The 19,127-nt window shown below is 49.8% G+C and overlaps 2 protein-coding genes across 2 annotated transcripts; one reads left to right on the forward strand and one right to left on the reverse strand.

Moving 5' to 3' along the window:
• Positions 1–4,680: 4,680 nt before the first annotated feature.
• LOC136551421 (senescence-specific cysteine protease SAG12-like) lies at positions 4,681–6,235 on the reverse strand. The gene is made up of 2 exons (XM_066542973.1): positions 5,610–6,235; positions 4,681–5,440 (listed from the first exon to the last, which is right to left on the reverse strand). Exons 1-2 carry the CDS (start codon positions 6,157–6,159, stop codon positions 4,842–4,844), a joined length of 1,149 nt encoding a protein of 382 aa, XP_066399070.1. The 5' UTR covers positions 6,160–6,235; the 3' UTR covers positions 4,681–4,841.
• Positions 6,236–12,547: 6,312 nt separating this feature from the next.
• LOC136548444 (uncharacterized) lies at positions 12,548–12,925 on the forward strand. The gene has a single exon (XM_066539972.1). It carries the CDS (start codon positions 12,548–12,550, stop codon positions 12,923–12,925), a length of 378 nt encoding a protein of 125 aa, XP_066396069.1.
• Positions 12,926–19,127: the final 6,202 nt, after the last annotated feature.

The following is a 19,127-nucleotide window of genomic DNA, read 5'->3' on the forward strand; positions in this document are numbered from 1 at the left end:
CTCAATGACATAGGGTTTATACTGGTTCAGGCAACGTGCCCTATGTCTAGTTTGAGTCGGTCGGTGACTTTATTCCTGAGCCTAGGTGCTCAAAGTTTGCAGTGGGGTTATAAATGAGAAGAAAAAAGATGGGGGGTACAAGAGGTCCGGTCGGACTCTGGTCAGAGGAGCCAAGAGTGACGGGAGCCCCGCTATGCGCTAAGTGTTTGAGCGTGTGCTCGTGGTTTGAACCTGGAGGTTCTGTTGTTGTGGACTAGTGAACTGATCGGTTGAATAAATCTCCCTGTTGGGAGAGAGCGCATCCCCTTTTATAGATGAAGGGGATGGCCTTACAAGTGAGAGGGAGAGAGTACGTATGCTACTAAGCCTTGTTGCACACGCCGGTAGGTACAGGATGATGGTAGGCGCCTAAAATACTGTTGAATATCAGATGCACGTGGGAGGTTGTGTTGTCTTCTTCGGGTATGGCAGACGTCGGCGCCTGCCACACTGTTGATACCTAGAGGCATGCAAGGGGTTTTACCATGTTCGCCTGGTATGGTAAATGCCGGCGCCCACAACACTATCAATGCCCAGAGGCATGTGGGGGGAGCCTTACCGTATGGGAGTTAATGGCGCCCATAATACTATAGGGGAAAATATCGGCGCCTACAACACTGCTTGGATTCTATCATGCCAGGGAGGTCGTAGAGTACTGTTTCTGCAGGTGTACAAGGTACGGTCCCCGGTATTTCGGTTTGACTTATGCGCCCTACCTTACTTTCTCCGTCCGTTTCCTGGTCCTTACCGAGCGGGCATGCCCGGTCGGTTGTAACCAGTCGGCTCTGATCGTGTCAGTCAGAGAAGAGCAGTGAGCAGGGGTTTGGCGCATCCCCAGTCGGAGACGCGGGTCGGAGTCGGAAGCGGTGTCTGGCCAGGCCTTCCGGTCGGAGAGGCCGTCCGGAGGCGGGATGGAGACCGAAGCGAGCACTCCGGTCAGAGAGGCGGGCCGGAGTCGGAAGCGGGTGCCATTCCTCCTCGGCTAGGCCTTTCGGACGGAGATTGGATCGCCCCTCTGGCCTGTTGTTTAGGTACTTGGGCCGGTCTATAAGTTACACGTTGTCTGTTTGGACCGAGCCTTTGTTGGGAAGCCGGTCCGCGAGGGACCCAGGTTAACCCGACAATTTGGTTCAGCCGTTTTGCCCAATAATTGGTTCTGATCGATCCCCTTGCTTCTCGTTTTGTCGGACTAACCTGCAATCAATTACACGTAATTAGATATAGTCCTATACAATCTCGTTACCCCTCTTCTCCTGACCCATTCTCCTCGATCATCCCCTCTTGCGTAGTCATGGTCCCCTCCCATGAGGTATCGTGTTGCATGGAACGTTGTTGCTGCTAGCCAAGCTACATTAAGGAAATGGAAGTGGTTAAAAATTCCAACCAAACAAATGCCGCTTTCTCTTACCAATTGACAAATCATGATGCTACTGATTACATTACCGTTGCCATTGCCTAAACTTGAACCAAACAGTACCTTATAAGGGCGGCCGACGGTCCAGGGTAAAGGAGAAGGGCAGTTGGTGGCAGAAGAGGAGGGAAGGACAAGCTCGGGATCAAGATCAGAGCGGCTAAGGAATGAGCTCGAGGGCATCCGACAACTAGGGGACAAGCTCAAGGACATCCAACGGTCAAGCTCAGGGGCAAGACAGTTAATTGGGTGTCAAACTTGGGGTGGCGTGGCTAGAGCTTGGAGTTGAGACAGTCTGGAGCTCGGGGGAGGAGAGGGTGGTGGCTTACTAGAGTTGGTGAAGATGGCCAAAGCTTGAGGACTGCTAGGGTTCCGACTGGAGGCTAAATTTGGCGAGAAAAGCACGCAGGAGGACGGGAATCTGATTTTGGTTGGCATGGAGGGTGGATCTGACATACAAAATCAAAGCTGGTGCATTGGGGTGGCGCACGGGAGAGAGGCATAATTAGTGTACATGCAAGCACTGGTGGGTGAACTGCGAAGGAAGAGTAGGAGTCTTGGTGAGCCCTAAGAACGAAGGTTTGAGGAGGAGATTTGACTTTTGGTAGTGTCCTAATTTTGAGGTCCAAATTTTCTATCCTGTTTTCATCACTATATTTGAGGGTGTCCCATTTTTGGTGATCCAAATAAAAACTCCGTTGGAGCTTAAATTTTGTCTATGGTCCACAAAAATAGGTTAAGGCCTGCTTCGATTGTAGTTATATACAACTAGGTCGGTAAGCGTGCCTTGCCGTGCCCGTTTTCGTTATAGGTGACCGTTTTCGTGATAGGCAATCGTCGTGGACCAAGTGAGTAGGGATCAGAGTAGATTGAGCAAATCATACATTGCATTGGTATTAAGTTTTAAAAGTAGCATGTGTCTATATTTACACTGGGAGGGTTAATTTATAGGCGCATTGAGCCAAGTACCTACTAAAGAAACACTGATGCTGGAGGCCATTGTTGCACTTTTTGAAAAATGTGTGCACATGAAAAGGGTAGAAAATCTCTAGAATTGACCTACTGTTATGCGAAGAAGTAAGATTGAGCCTGCGCCTAGCGTGTGGTTGATTATTTCTAGGCAAAGTGACCGAAACTATTTGCACACCTAAACCGAGCGGACGTCGATGGCACGCAGACAGCATCAGCTGCGAACAGAGAAGGCAAGGGACGATGTATGGCTAGAGGGTACCAGGCAGTGCGTGCCCCACCAGCTACCACGTTATGCTAATGTGGAAAAGAGAGAGAGGGAAGAAGAGCGAAGAGAAAAGGGTTGTAAATCAAAAGCCAGCTTATGCATAAAAACCAATAAATCTTGTGAGACCGATAAATGTGTTATAAACCGACTATCTATTATATGAGTGGGCTGTTAGATTGGCTGTAAGTTTCCATTTAGCTAGCAACTGGCTGTATTATTAGCCTTACTCTTAAAAAGAAGAGTAAAGTTCATGGCCGGTCCTCCTGTGTCATTCCGGTTCCTAAACTTAAAAAGTATATCATTTCGATTCTTAAACTTTGTTTGAGTCTCATATTCATCCAAATAGACGTGGACGTACCTCTTTCTCTCTCATCTCTCACCTCTCTCATGCGCAAGGGTCATCTCGCCGGCGTGCCGCTATTCGGCGTGGCTGCGCCTGCGGCAGCCGCGGTCGTGCTCGCCAGCGCGCCTGTGCGCGGTGTCGGCTCACGCGTGCCTGTCGGCCTCTCCGGCCGCGTCGACATGCGCATGGTCGAGAAGACCATCCTGTGCCTCATCGGCTCTGCCATGGTACGCGACGGGAAGCAGCTGCTGCAGCAGCAACGAGAAAGAAGGTTCTTTTCAAAATAGTTCCTCATAAAATACGTAAATATTTATGTAATTTATATGTTTGGGCAATTTTGCTTATAACCCCGCTAATGTTTTATTTCAAGCAATCAAGTATTATTTTTGCATGCAGGTGCGGATCCATACTCATTTGGATGAATATGAGACCCGAAACACAGATGAAGGACCAGAATGACATACTTTCTAAGTTCAGGAACCAGAACGACACACTCCTGTTAGTTTAAAGACCGGCCATAAACATTCCTATAAAAAGAAGCAGCCCATCATCTGGCACCATGGACACGCGAACGACACGCGGCAGACACAGGTGGTAGGTCGTTGCACAGTTGGACCCAATTCACCCCTAGGTAAAGATTTCTATATAAATATTTTAGCGTTTGAAGAGAAAAGATCGTTCATTAATAATTAGGATTTGCTAAAAATCATGTGCCTAAATTTTAGTTTCCATTAAGACGATGATTATTGCATATATTTTATATTAAAATTATAGATTCTGTACACTGCAATAGACACAATCCGTAATTTTTTGGTACCGTGGATAAAAAAACGACAAAACTATAAATCCGATAAAATCTGATTTGTATTAACAATAAATAATTTACAATTATTTATATTGGAAGACAAAGACAAAAATTTGATGTGTTATGACACAAAGATAAATAATAAATAACAAAACTAACAATTTACTTGTAGTAGTTGATAGTATAAGAGTGTTGCTTGAAATCAAACTTAAAATTTAAGTGCCTGAAATATAGGAGAAGTGTTAATAATTATGATGATAAAAACAGCGACAGGAGCGAAAGAAACAGGGCGGCAGGCCTAGGCTGCCCGTGCCAAATATCTTGAGTAGCCATCACCTAGACGTTGCTAAAGTGAAAGTGGCGACTCTAATAAGCCCTTGTTTAGTTTTTATCATAGAACTTTACACCCTGTTACATTGAATGTTTGATACATGCATGAAGTATTAAATATAGACTAAAAATAACTAATTACACAGTTTATGACTATTTTGCGAGACGAATCTTTTAAGCCTAATTAGTCCATGATTTGACAATAAAGTGCTACAGTACGCATATGCTAATAATGGATTAATTAGGCTTAATAAATTCGTCTCGTGGTTTACTAACGGATTCTGTAATTTATTTTTTTATTAGTATTCGAACACATCAGGCGACACCCCTATATAACATTTAATGTGACACCACGAAACTTTACAGGCTAGCCCCAGCCCAGCCAGCCGAACAGGCGCGTTGTTCCGAATTTCATAAGAGTGCTTGATGTTGTCTATTGAAGCTAGTAAATGACAATTGATAGTGACACATTGTACATACCTAATTCATTTGCAGAAGTCGTTTTCGCACCAGAATAAGAGGTTTACACGCGAGGTGCCGTGGATTATTATTTACAACAAGTGTACTGGTACACGTAATAGCAGGAATAAAAAAAAGTTTGACTCGATCATATGCTGACTATTTAATTAAAATGAAAAAAGAGAGGAAAAAAGATGTACTGTACATCATCATGTCGTCACATTAGTGGGAAGGACGGGCGGATGGCGATGCCGCAGAGCCCCTCCGGCTTGCCGGCGACGTCCTTCCTCATCTTGATGTATCCGCCGTCGCCCCAGCTCTCCCCCCACGAGTTCTTGATGATCCAGTACTTGTCCCCGCCGGCCGCCTCCCGCTCCTGGCCGTAGCCTACGACGGTGACGCCGTGGTTCAGGTTGGTCCCGCAGGGCCCGTTGTAGACGCCCTTCTTGTAGTGCTGGAAGTTGTCCCCGCCGGCCTCGATGGACACGGCCACGGGCTGCCCCGCCACGGCGTTGGCCAGCGACGCCTCGCTCCGGGTGGCCACGCGCCGGAGCCCCGCGATGCTGACCGCGTTGTGGGAGAGCTTGGCCCTGTTGCAGGTGTCCGTGGTGCCCGTGTACGGGTAGTCCTCCTCCGTGGTGAGCCCGCCGTTGGAGGTGATCCACTCCAGCGCGCGGTAGCTGATGCCGCCGTCGCAGCCGGCGTCCAGCGTGTCGCAGTCCACCAGCTCCTGCTCCGACAGCGACACCAGCTTCCCCGTCCGGATCTGGTAGATCCCTTCAACCACCGCCACCGTCGAGAACGCCCAGCACGACCCTGCACGATTGACGATGGGGAGCACATGCAGGCAAAAGCATGTGTTTTGCTCAGTGACAAGTATGCATGCATGTGGTTAGGGACATGTGAGAGCAATAATTGGTGGCAAATGACAGGTTCCAGGACGGAATGACATGATGATGCTCTTTACGGATTGTGCTGTACATACCACATCGGCCTTGGTTCTTCACAGGCGTCACGGCGCCGCTGGCACGCCAGTCGACGCTCGCCGGCGCGCCGGTGGACAGGTTCACGTACACCGGCAGCTGGCCCGGCGCGCCCCCGACGGCGTCAACCGGCCCCGCGCGCGTGGTGATCACCGCCTGGTCGTCCTCGTCCTCGTCCACAGGCAGCTGCGCCGGCGCGGGCGCCGTGTACATGGCCATGAACTCCTGGTTGGTGAGGTCGGTGTAGGCCGTCTCGCCGAGCTCGTACGTGAGCCCCGCCGCCTCGGCGTCCGCGTTGGTGGCCTCGATGTACGCCATGTTGCGCGCGTACACCCGGAACCGCCGCCGCTCCTCGGCGACCGTGGCGTAGGACTTGTTGTACGCCGCCTTCCAGCGCTGGAACCGCTCGATCATCGGGCTGTCGTCGGTGCTGCTCCCCATGTCGCCAGTGTACGGTCTGTGGGCCGTCGCCGACGAGCAGCCTTGGTGGAAGACAGTGATGATGAGGAGGAGGACCACGCATGGCAGCGACCGCTTGGAGGAGGACGCCATGGGTGATCGGGACTGGTTGGCCTAGCCCGGTGGTCTACGCTAATGGTAACAGGATGAGACAAATGATTGATGGAGGTGCATATATAAACGAGTGGTGCTGAGATAGATATATACGTACACAACTGTGATTGGAGAGGGGACGGACAAGTCAAAGTCTTGGCTTCACGCCTTCACGGCTTCACCGAGGCCTTAGTGATGACACAGCCGTCGGGATCAATACTAGGGTATTCGAAGAGCAGGAGTTAATGACCATCAACATTGATTAGTCCGTGCGATCAAGAGCACGACTATACCACTTGCCGGGTTCCGCCTTGTCCGGCCATCGAGGCGGTGGGCCCTTCCTCGTCTGACCCCCGAGGGTTGGCTCCGTCTCGGTGGGCCCTACGGCCGCAGGCTCCGTCTCGCCTGACCCCCGAGGGTTGGCTCTGTCTCGACTGACTCCCGAGGGATGACTCCGTCTCGCTCGACCTCCGAGGGCTGGCTCCGCCTCGCCCGACGTCCAAGGGCTAGCACCGCCTCACCCGACGTCCGAGGGCTAGCTCCGCCTCGCCCGACCCTCGGGAGCTGGCTCCACCTCGCCCGACGTCTGAGGGCTGGGTCCGCCTCGCCCGACCATCGAGGGCTGGCTCCGCCTCGCCTGACGTCTGAGGGCTGGCTCCACCTCGTTGGACGTCTGAGGGCTGGCTCCGCCTCGCCGAACGTCTGCGCGCGACTCCTTTATAACGACGCGCGCAGATAAGGCAGGGCATTCAAGTCAACTGCAATATCGAGGATCGTACCCTGCACGCCTGCAGGAAGGTACCGTCAGGCCATGCCAGAAGGATGCTTTGCGACCTTCTAGGCATGTCAGAGCCCAAACAATGTTGTAGGCGCCGATATTTGCCTTACAGTGTTGTGGGCAACGTCATTTGCCCGCGGGCACGGACCCTTACGGAAGCTCACGACAATCACTATGGTCCAGAAGGAAACTCGCATCATCCACAGTAACAGACGTGCGGTCACTGTGCTGCCTACTCCCTGTATGGCCGTTGATCAACACCCTGGTCCGCCGTGCGGCCCACCGGGGTGGGACGGGACGTGACAACTCGCTGACAATGCCAGGACATGGCATCATCAGTGAACAGACACCCAGCGCGGCCCTATCAGGATCAGCGGACATGCACCCAGTGTGGAGCTATCCCTGTCACCGCCGGCCATGTCAGCGGGGCCCGCACAGAGGAAAAGAAAGACCCAGAGTCCTTGAAGGACTTTCTTTGCCTCTGGTTTTTCTCTTTTCTCCCATCTGTAATCCATGCTCTCCCTTGGCCTATAAAAGGGAAAGCAGGGCACCCCACTAAGAGGATCAATTAAACACATCACAACACATCACAACAGAACCACTAGCATCGAACCTCGAACACACAGCTAAGCAAAAAGCAAGCTCTCAGCACCCATTCGACCTTTTCCTCAGAGACTTGGGACCTGTCCCTCTCTCGCCCATTTGTAAACCCTACTATAAACTTTTTCAGTGCTAATAACACGAGCAGCAGCCACGAACTGGACGTAGGAACATTCTGCCCGAACCAGTATAAACCTTGTGTCTTTTTAGCACACCATTCGAGCTAGATGCGCAATAACACAAATTTACTCGTTGGTGTTTACTCGAAATACTGATAGTTGGCACGATAGGTAGGGGGCTTTGTGTGTCCCGACATTAACATCAGGCCACGGATGGCTAGTCATGTCATCAGCTAGGTCCCGAGCGCACACGTGCGCTTCGGGGACCTAGACTTCATCATCACGGCGGAGGGAGAGCTAGCGCGGGCGCCCATTGTCGTTTAACCCATCTACTCCACCAGTCTTGACGCGATCACCGAGATGCTCGAGGAGCTGTGGCTGCATGCGTCGAAGGCCCGCACCCCCGAAAGTGGCCAGCTCCTCGACTTCGACTACGAAAGGTTGGAGCATCAAGTCGGCATCTTCCTAGGACCCCGATCGTCCCAGGAGGATCTGCGCCGCCTCACCTTCTCGTTCGCCAATGTCATGGCACAGCTCACCGAGAGGGAGCCATTCTCTCCGGAATACCTCATCCGAAGCGCCCCAACAGTGCTCCCATTCGGTCTCTGCAACGTCACAGAAACCATTGGCCACCTTCTAGCGCAGCGCATGATCCCGTCCCCCATGAACAATGAGTTCATGGGGGTGATCGAACACATCACGAAATCTTTCCACGACCTCCTCGTGGAGGAGCCAGAGTCACCCTCTAGCTCTGACTGGAGGGGAAGCCATCACCCCTCTCGTGAATGCTTCATGACAAGTACCCCCGAGCGACACGCCGAAGGCACCCATGAGGAGGAGGCTACCCGGTGAACGACCTCGACGATGAGGCCGAGGGGGAGACAGCGGCCCCACCTCGCATGCCGGTGGAGCAGCTGAAAGCCCGACATCGAGAGATTGAGGAAGCACGACTCCAGCTCGAGTAGGAATGCGCGGAGCTCAATTAGGAGATCGAGCGCCATGGAAACAGTGGGTGTGCATGCGCCATGGCCCGTGACGTGAATTGGAGGATCATCACCCATGATGAAGCCCTCCCTCGCTTCACCGGGGCGAACTAGAACATCACCGCTGTGGCGGCCTTGCTCCGTGGTCTTCCAGAGGCCGCGGCGCCTAAGGATCATCGGGCCCACCATGAGATTCACACACTGCTTGAGCGTGCGGTGGCGTAGCTGACTGAGAGCTCGTTGTCTCGACGACACAAGCTCAATACCAGCCAGCGCACGCCCTCGAAGCGCCCTGGTAGGGGCGCGTCGGTCCACCAGGAGCCACAAGGATGTAGGCAGCACACCGCGGTCCCGGTGCGTCAGCGTCTCGACCACAACCGAGACGCACGCAACACCCTCGACACCCACAGACGTGCATACGATGACCCAAGAGAGGGAGCTAGCCATGGCTATCACCCTTGTCATGGCGAACGCTACGACAGCGACGAGGACCAAAGCCCAATCCCTAGCCTACCGGGGCCTTAGGCCTTCGGCCGACATATCCTCAACGCTACCTTCCCACCAAGGTACCAACCACCAACCAATATCCCAAAGTACTCTAGGAAAACAAACCCCGGACTATGGCTCAAGGACTATCAGCTTGTCTGCCAAGCCGGTGGTGCAGATAATAACGACTTCATTATCCACAACCTTCCATTGTTCTTGGCCGATTTGGCAAGAACATGGTTGGAACACCTCCCGTTCGACATAATCCAAAGTTGGGCGGACCTAAAGGAGATCTTAGTGGGAAACTTCCAAGGCACATACAAGCGCTCTGGGAACCCGTGGGACCGCAAGAACTACAGATAGAAGGCTAGAGAAACCCTCTGTGGGTACATCCGTCGCTTCTCCTGATAATGCAACGAGGTACCTAACGCCGCCAACATCAACGTTATAGGAGCTTTCCTGTCTAGGACCACCTATGAGTCCCTGGTTCACAAGCTAGGACGCAAGGGCCCGCGAACCAACAAGGAACTCCTCGACATTGCCACCAGCCACGCCCCAGGCGAAGAAGCGGTCGGAGCGATCTTCGACCGCCTCAAGGGTAAGGTGAGGCAGGACGAGGACGCCGGCGAAGGCACCTCCAATCATCCCGCCAAGAAGAAGAGAATGCAATGATGAGAGGGCTCGCTCGTGGCAGCCGCTGACCGCAGGGGTGGTCGGAAGCCCACGGAGGGCACTTCGAACCACTTTGAAAAACTACTCGAGGGCCATCCCCAAACCAAGCCTTCCCCATCAAGCATCTATACAAGCACTGTGGCCTCATGAAGCGGTTCTTGTCCGGAGGCTCCAACAAAGGGGAGCACGGGAAGGGCCCTAACCCTACCGCGAACGACCCTAAGGGAAAGGAAGGTGGCTTTCCAATGTCGGATGGCTGCCTCATGATCTTCGGAGGATCAGCGGCCTATGACTCCAAGCACTGCCAGAAGGTTGCACGCTGCGAGGTCTATACAACCAAACTAGCCACACCTACCTTCCTCCGGTGGTTGGAGTCCGCTATAACCTTCGATTGGACCGACCACCCAGAGAGCGTCCCATAGTCGGAGAGATATCTGCTCGTGTTTGACCCGATCGTCTGCATAAAGCGGCTCACCAAGGTACTGATGGATGGAGGCAGCGGCCTCAACATCATGTACGAAAGAGACACTCGATGCTATGGGCGTCGATCGAGCGCGCGTTTGGCCAACCGGAGCGCCTTTTCATGGCATTGTGCCTAGAAAGCAGGCCATGCCACTTCGGCAGATCGATCTGCCCGTCACCTTTGGGGGTCCATCCAACTATAGGACGGAGACCCTCACCTTCGAAGTGGTAGGGTTCCATGGAACTTACCACACCATCCTGGGACGACCATTCTACGCGAAGTTCATGGCTGTTCCCAACTACACCTACCTCAAGCTTAAGATGTTGGGCCTCGATGGGGTCATCACCGTTGGTGCCTCCTTCCAGCGCGCCTACGAGTGTGAGGTCGAGTGATGCGATCATGCCATGGCAATCATCGCCTCCGGAGAACTCGCGGCCATCATAAAAGAGGTCACCAAAGAAACGCCCGACCCCAAGAAGTCGACCGGGTCTTTTGAGCCAGCGGAGAGCTCCAAAGAGGTCCTCATAGATCCCGACAGCCCTGAGGGCAAGGTGGTGCGCATTAGCACCACACTTTCCTCTAAATAGAAAAGCATGCTCGTCAACTTCCTCCACGTCAACAAAGACATCTTTGCGTGGGAACCCTTGGACATGCCAGGCATTCCGAGGGAAGTCACCGAGTATGCCTTGAAGATCCGCCCAGGCTCCAAGTCAGTGAAACAATGCCTGTGTCACTTTGATGAGGGGAAACGCAGGACCATCGGTGAGGAGATCGCAAAGCTTTTGGCAGCCAGATTCATCAAGGAAGTGTACCACCCAGAGTGGTTGACCAATCCCATTCTTGTACGAAAGAAAAGTGGGAAATGGAGGATGTGTGTTGACTACATGGGTCTCAACAAGGCATGCCCAAAGGATCCGTTTCCTTTGCCGTGCATAAATCAAATAGTCGACTCTACCTCAGGGTGTGAAACCGTCTGCTTCCTTGATGCGTACTCTGGGTACCATCAAATCACAATGAAAGAGTCCGACCAGCTCATGACATCTTTCATCACCCCCTTTGGATCATTCTGCTATGTCACAATGTCGTTCGGTCTAAAGAACGCTGGGGCTACGTACCAGCATTGTATGCTCAAGTGTTTCAGGAACCTCATCAGGCGGACCATTCAGGCCTACGTTGATGACATCGTGTTCAAGTCCAAACAGGCTAACCACCTCATAGCCGATCTTAAGCAGACCTTTGCAAAACTCTGAGCAAACGGCATCAAACTCAATCCTAAGAAGTGCGTTTTTAGGGTCCCAAGGGGCATGCTACTTGGTTTCATCGTCTCCGAGCGTGGCATTGAAGCCAACCCAGAGAAGATCTCAGCCATTACAAGGATGGGCCCAATTCAGAATATGAAGGAGGTACAACGAGTTATAGGGTGCTTCGTCGCACTTAGCCACTTCATCTCACGCCTTGGTGAATGAGGTATCCCCCTTTATCGACTTCTGAAGAAGGCCAACCACTTCAAATAGATGTCCGAGGCACAGGAGGCACTTGACACGCTCAAGTAGCTTTTAACAAAGGCTCTGATCTTGGTTCCTCCTACCTTTGGAGAACCCCTTTTGCTCTATGTCGTGGCCACCACACAGGTGGTCAGCGCCACCCTAGTAGTGGAGTGAGAGGAATAGGGGCACGCCCTCAAAGTATAGCACCCTGTGTACTTCATTAGTGAGGTCCTATCCGACTCTAAGACCTGATATCCCCAAATCTAGAAACTCCTATACGCTGTCCTCATCACTAAGAGGAAGCTACGCCACAACTTTGAGTCACATCTGGTGATAGTCATGACGTCCTTCCCCCTCGGTGAGGTCATCCAAAACTAGGATGCCACGTGAAGAATCACGAAGTGGGCACTCAAGTTGATGGGTCAGAGCATTGCGTATGCCTCCCGAATGGCCATCAAATCCCAGGTATTGACTGGTTTCGTGGCAGAGTGGACCAAGGTCCAAATGCCACCAGTGATCGTTGACCAAGAGTACTAGATGATGTACTTTGATAGATAGCTGATGAAGAAGGGCGCTGGCGCGGGGCTAGTCTTCGTGTCACCCCTAGGAGTACACAAGAGATACATGGTTCACCTCCATTTTCCCTCCTCCAACAATGTGGATGAATATGAAGCACTCATCAATGGCATGCGCATCACCATCGAGTTGGGCATCCAATGCCTCAACGTCTGAGGGGACTCCCAGCTAGTCATCGACCAAGTCATGAAGGAATCAAGCTGCCAAGCTGCCATGATGCCAAGATGGTTGCATACTGCCAAGAAGTCCGCCAGCTAGAGGACAAGTTCAACGGCCTCAAGCTCAACCACATCCTGAGGCGTCTCAAAGAGGTGGCCGACGCGCTGGCAAAGGTAGCATCCGGTCGAGAGCTAGTGCCAACAAGTGTCTTCGCCAGTGACCAACACAAGCCCTTGGTTCGCTATGAGGGGTCAGAACAAGCCAAGGATGGTCCACCCGTTCTAGGCTCATGGGCTGACCAATCGTCAGCTCCATCTAGGCCTAAAGTCATGGAGCTTGAAAAGGACCCAGCGACAGAGCCTAACCCTCTGATCGATTTGAGGATGCCCTACCTCGACTACCTCCTTCGTGATACGCTGCCAATGGACAAGATGGAGGCCTGACGGCCCGCACGTCACGCCAAGTCCTTTGTCCTTATGGAGAGCGAACTCTACAAGTAAAGTCACATCGAAAACCTATAGCGCGGCATCCCTATCGAATGGGGGAAGCATTTGTTGAGCGATATCCATGATAGGGTATGTGGTCACCATGCCGCACCCAGAACCTTAGTCGGAAATGTGTTTTGACAAAGCTTCTACTAGTCTACCACGGTGGCCGACACCGAGCAGATTATACGCACCTACGAAGGGTGCCAGTACTATGCTCGACAGACTCAACTACTAGCCCAAACACTCCAGACGATCCCCATCACCTGGTCGTTCATGATCTGGGGGCCCGATCTGGTTAGACCTCTCAAAAAGTGTCCGGAGGCTACACCCACTTGTTTGTCACCATAGACAAGTTTACAAAGTGGATAGAGGCTCAACCTATCTCCATGATCAAATCTGAGCAGGCCATACTATTCTTCCTCGACATCGTCCATCACTTCAGAGTCCCAAACTCCATCATCATAGACAATGGCACGCAGTTTACTAGGAAGAAGTTTCTCCGATTTTGTGATGAATATCACATCCGTGTCGACTGGGCCTCTATAGCACACCCCCAAACGAATGAGCAGGTAGAACGCACAAACGGTATGGTCCTACAGGGCCTCAAACCTAGGATCTTCAACCGGTTGAACAAGTTTGGAGCAAGATGGGTCGCTGAGCTTCCCACAGTGCTCTAGAGTCTGATAACAACCCCCAGCTAGGCCACCAGCTACACACCATTCTTCATGGTCTACGGTTCCAAAGCCATCCTCCCAACCGACCTCGACTATGGAGCACCAAGGGTCAGGGCGTATGATGAACAAGGAGCCAAGGCATCCCTAGAGGACGCCATGGACTAGCTGGATGAAGCGTGCGACATTGCCCTCCTCCATTTGGCCAAATCCTAGTAGGTGTTACGACGATACCATAGTCGTCGAGTGCGGGGTCTAGCCTTCAACATCGAAGACCCGGTTCTCTGCCTAGTCTAGAGCAACAAAGGTCGCCACAAGCTCTCCCCTCTATGGGAGGGACCGTATGTCATCGCGGAGGTACTCTGGCCAAGTGCCTACAAGCTAAACACCATCGACAGCGAGGTCTTTGCCAGTGCTAGGAACATCGAGTAGCTCTATCGCTTTTACCCTTAATAAACGCACACTATCTCTTATCAGTTTTGTTATCAAACTCCCCGATCTTTTGGGACATCCGACCCTAGCAACGGTAAAGGGTCGGGCCTCGCTCGGGGACTGATATGAGCACATTTATCCAGCAAACATTCTCTACGCTGCCCCCCTTTTATGTTAAGACCTAAGAGCTAGGTTTATGGGAGCAAGCTCTGAGTAAAACTGGTCAGACTACGGGAGACCTATGCCCCAGCGGCTATAGTATCTTTGCTCACTAGTGTGATCAGAACTAGCTCACCGGCACTCCGAGCTTTTACGACCTTAACAATGAAAAGGGTCAGAGTGTGCTAACCTTTTTACACAGAAAGGCGAGAAGAGCTAAAAAGTTGTTTTGCTATAACAAAATTTGAAAACATGTGCATTGGTTACAAGTTTCTCCACCTGGCTTATCTGCCTAACTAAATTCTTATGGGGGATGCTCTCATCCTTTATCTCTATAGGAAAATCTTGTCTCAGTAGGTAGCACAAGTCAACTCAATGGCTTAGCCACCACCAAGAAATGGGTAGGGAGCAGACATGGATCCCGCTCACATCTAGTGGAGGCTTCCTAGACCCAACACTCTTGCCATCGAGGTAAAATCATTGCCCAGCTCGATCGAACGACTCAAAACCGCTGCTGAGAGACAAGCACCCTTACTTTACACATTAATTTTGCTATCGAGCCTCCGACCCCAGCAACGGCAAGGGGTCAGACATCGCTCGGGGGATGGCGAGAGTGTCTATTTGGTAGACATTCTCTTTGCCTGGCTCCTCCTTACGTTAAAAAACTAGAGGCACGGTGTGATAAGGACATGAGCTCCATACATACGACCATGCTTGGAGATAGAGGCCGAGGAGATCAGCGAGGTTGTCCTAACCGAGAAGGAGGGCCGAAGCTCATCCGGTTCAAGTCACCAAGGTGGAGGCCCAAATCAAGTTCGAGCCCATCTTGGGTTCTAGGACCAGTCTATCATAAAACTTGTCACACGGGTGCGTACGGGCTCCATTTTTTATGATCCACATATGGATGGAAATCTAATTAGATAAGGAAGCCAATGCAAGTAGTCTCACATCAAAAGCTATTCGGAATCAACAGGAATTGTAAAAACAAATCGGCGTTCAGAATCTACCAGGGTGCTGCGACACCGTCTTTTGGTCTGTTGGACCGTGTATCGTGTTTTGGCCCATTAGGGGGCACGTCCAGGGGGTGATGCCCAAGACTCTATAATTAGCAGCCGCTGCTCTCCTTAGGGTTTGGGTTTTGTTTAGTTCTTGATTTTCTCATGAAATAGACGTTGTTTTGCTGCAACTGTGCCGCCAAGGCTGCTTGCTGTGAACCAGGGCCCCAGTTCTTGATCTTGTTTGCCTATGGCGATTAGTCCTTTCGAATAAAGACTTGAACTCCTTGTTTTCATAAGCCACATATTTATTTGCAATTTTAGATTGTGTTCATCCCGTTCTTGCTTGTGTTCTCGATTCACTTGCAGGAAAGCCTTCTCAGCAAGGTCAATCACGTTCGCGTGGTTGATAACCAACGGAGCAGTGGTGTAATAGTTGCGGGGTCCGAATCAGTCTTGATTTGCAGCCTAGATCATGAACGTTGAGTCTCCACCAATCGACGCTATCATACCTTTTAAAAGATCAAGCCTTGTCTATATCAACTGGTATCAGAGCTCTTGTTGCCCGTTAGGTATAACTTTGTTTTCCTCTTTAGATTGTTACTATTTTTGCATTACCTATAGTCCACAAAAAGATAAAAAAATATACACTACCACATATTCTCTGTCCTATAGCCTCGTTGTACCATGCAAGTTCGTCTTTGTTTCGCGTTGTTGAGTTTGTGTCCAAGGGCAAGTTCTAGTTGCTGGTTTTAGATCGTTTTTTAGTCCAGTTTGTGTTTTTCCTTTGTTTTTCATCATAAACCGTGAACACCTTCAAGTCTTGCTGTGTTTCCTTTGTATCCATCAAAACCCAGTTCATGCCATCTAATTTGTTACACTTGTCTTCACTGTTTGCATGTATCCATAGCCGCCACAGCAACTTTTGCGTGTATTGTTCCCGTTTTGTCCTCTAATTCGGAGTCAGTTCTTAAAATTGGTTCAGTTTTGGCATACGAACTCGGATTTCAACGTTCCATATATCAAAATTGATCAAAAAAATTTTTGGATCCGTCCGTCCCTAGCTTCGGCGGGTTTGGAAAATTTAATTTTGGCCAAAAACTGGTCACAAGATCTTCTTTTCGTGGTCACAAGCTTTTTATTAATTTTGAGCACGTCTTCTGAATTTTTCACAGGCCACACCTTTTACTTGTTTAAGCTCATATTTTCTGTGGTTACTTCTTTTGTGCTCCTAAGTGAAAAAAAATATCAAAAAAGAAAAAGAAAAAGTCGAAGAATCCAAAAAAACAACGATAGCCCAAAAATAGAGAAAAAAGAGTGGTAAAAGTGGAACAATATCTAGAGGAGCACATAGAGAGTGCCATTTGAGCGAGTGTTTATGTGTGCTGATTTCTGCCTTGTTCCTAATCATATTCCTACTGTTCACATCACTTGATACATCTGGTACTTGGAACGTGAGTAGGCCAGCAACTAAAACAAGTACTCGGGATACTTATTCAGCTTTGCTATTCAATGGTGAATATTGTTATTCCTTGCTACTATATTGTACCTGTTTAAGCTCCACTTTCTTCTAACCAAGTATATGTTCACCTTGCAACTGTTACACTCAAGCTACAACAGTATCATAGTCACCGACCGATTGCACCGCCTGTTGCTTTGGTAAGAACACTTGTAAGACCGTGGTAAGACGCTTGAGAGTGTATGACTTTACTCCTTGACCACATCCTATAGTACCTGATAGGAAAATACATACTTGTGTGTTTTCTTATTTGATTCTAACAATGACAGGTTGTTCGTATCCACTGACTTATGATGGTATAGGTGCTGATGAGTACATGGAGTGGGAAAATGCCATAGATAACATATTTGCTACTCGTTTTATGTGTCCAAGGAGGAAGGTAAAAAATACAGCTAGTGTTTTGCGACATTCTGCTTTATCTTAGTGGGAGTCTTTAGATCCTTCTAATAAACCTCAAACTTGGAATGATATGAAACTCCTTATGCGAGAAACCTTTGTTAATCCACCTTCTGTTTTGACTTCATATGCTGAGGTGCACTATTTAGAGGAAGAGTATGTTGTTATTCCTCTTGCTATGACTAACCTTCTATAGGATAATGTACATAAGCGAGAGGATGACATGGAAGAAAATGAGGAGCTCACAACCTCATATGCAAATTCAAAACCATCACTTCACAATGCACCTATTACTCCTGCTGAGAACATGGGTAATGCCCATGGTGCTACACTCACGGAAGGTGAGAATTATTTTAATGTACTAAATTTTTCCACAAACTATGCTATCATAGAGCAATTGTTAGTGGAACCCTCTCTTGATTTATATTTGTCTCATGATAATTTGCTTGATGTTCCTTGTGATAAAGATGAATTGGTTGATGATGCTTCAGTTTTACATGTTTTGGAACCAACCACTTGTGCTGAAAATAAACATGTTATTCATATTGCTACTAAAACGGATGAGCTCAAACTGTTGTCTTCTTTACATACTTTGGGTTACATTGAATTTGATGTTTTGTGTAACCTAGATTGTTTGGAGGAGAGCCTTTTTAAATATGTTGATTTGCCTTGATTTTTTAAACACACATATCATGTTATTGGCAAATATAATAATAAAGGACAATATATGATACATTGAGTATACGTTTGTAGTAATATGAATTCACCTTTTGTTGTACAAGATTATGATCGTTTAGAGGGTAGCCATAATAATATAAACATTTTCTCATGTTCCTCAAAGAAACAAGTTCACTTCCAAGAAGGGGACCATGGTTGGTTGCTACCTATGTCTGCTAGACCATCTATTCCTGCATTGTCTTTGGTTAGTACGGCTATCGAACCTAAATGTGATCACACTCGCTAAGTGTCTTGATCACCTAAACAAAATGGCTCCTACCACTTATACCTTTGCCTTGAGCCTTTTGTTTTTCTCTTTCTTCTTTTCAAGTCCAAGCACTTGATCATCACCATGGCATCACCATCATCATGTCAAGATCTTCATTTGCTTCACCACTTGGAATGTGCTACCTATCTCATGATCACTTTGATAAACAAGGTTAGCACTTAGGGTTTCATCAATTCACCAAAACCAAACTAGAGCTTTCACCCACTCAGAAGCGGACAAGGACACCTTGACCTTTCTTGTTCGATTCTAACCTTGAGCCAAGCCCACAAAATCTCCATCGAGGAGAGGCCAAAGGGCCACCTGAGCCTAACAAATGGCTCGGGCATCTACCGATAGGTGGGTTAAGAAGTAGTGGAATGCCACATGAGGGCTTTGCCGACCCCGTCAGTGGATGACGGACCTGGATTCCACTCGAACATGCCCGTTAGTGAGCTCACCAAGCACGATACTCGAGCCAACGAGGCAAGTATCGTTAGCTCAGCCCCTCTGGTTATGGAAATCGAGGATGGGGTGACGCATGAAACTTAGCCAACCCCTACCGAACCCCACAGGGCTCGAGGGCTCAGGCCGCTCGACCCTAAATTGGGAGACCAGGGTTCGAAGACCGGCCCGTGGAGGGCCCGAGGCTGCCTCGCATCGAATACAAAAGATGCTTTCTCCTACTAACATCGCTATCCCCTCCTCGATTTTCAGTACCATCCGACCCCTGCAACGGCAAGGGGTCAGATCTCACTCAGGGGCTGATAAGGGTATAAATACACCTTTTCTAAAATAGTCGCTGCATCAAACCTCTTCCTCACATTAAGCTTAGTGGCAAGGTTTGTGGAAATGAACAACTAAGCATCCCTGGTTGGACTGCAAAAAGGCTACGCCTCGGTGGCTATGGTGTCTTTGCTCACGAGCATGATCAAAGTTCCACTCTTACACCTCGGGCCCTACGATCTTAACGAACAGAAGGGTCAGAATATGTGAGCCCCTT

The sequence above is a fragment of the Miscanthus floridulus genome, chromosome 4 (assembly GCF_019320115.1).
Source record: "Miscanthus floridulus cultivar M001 chromosome 4, ASM1932011v1, whole genome shotgun sequence".
NCBI lineage: Eukaryota > Viridiplantae > Streptophyta > Magnoliopsida > Poales > Poaceae > Miscanthus > Miscanthus floridulus.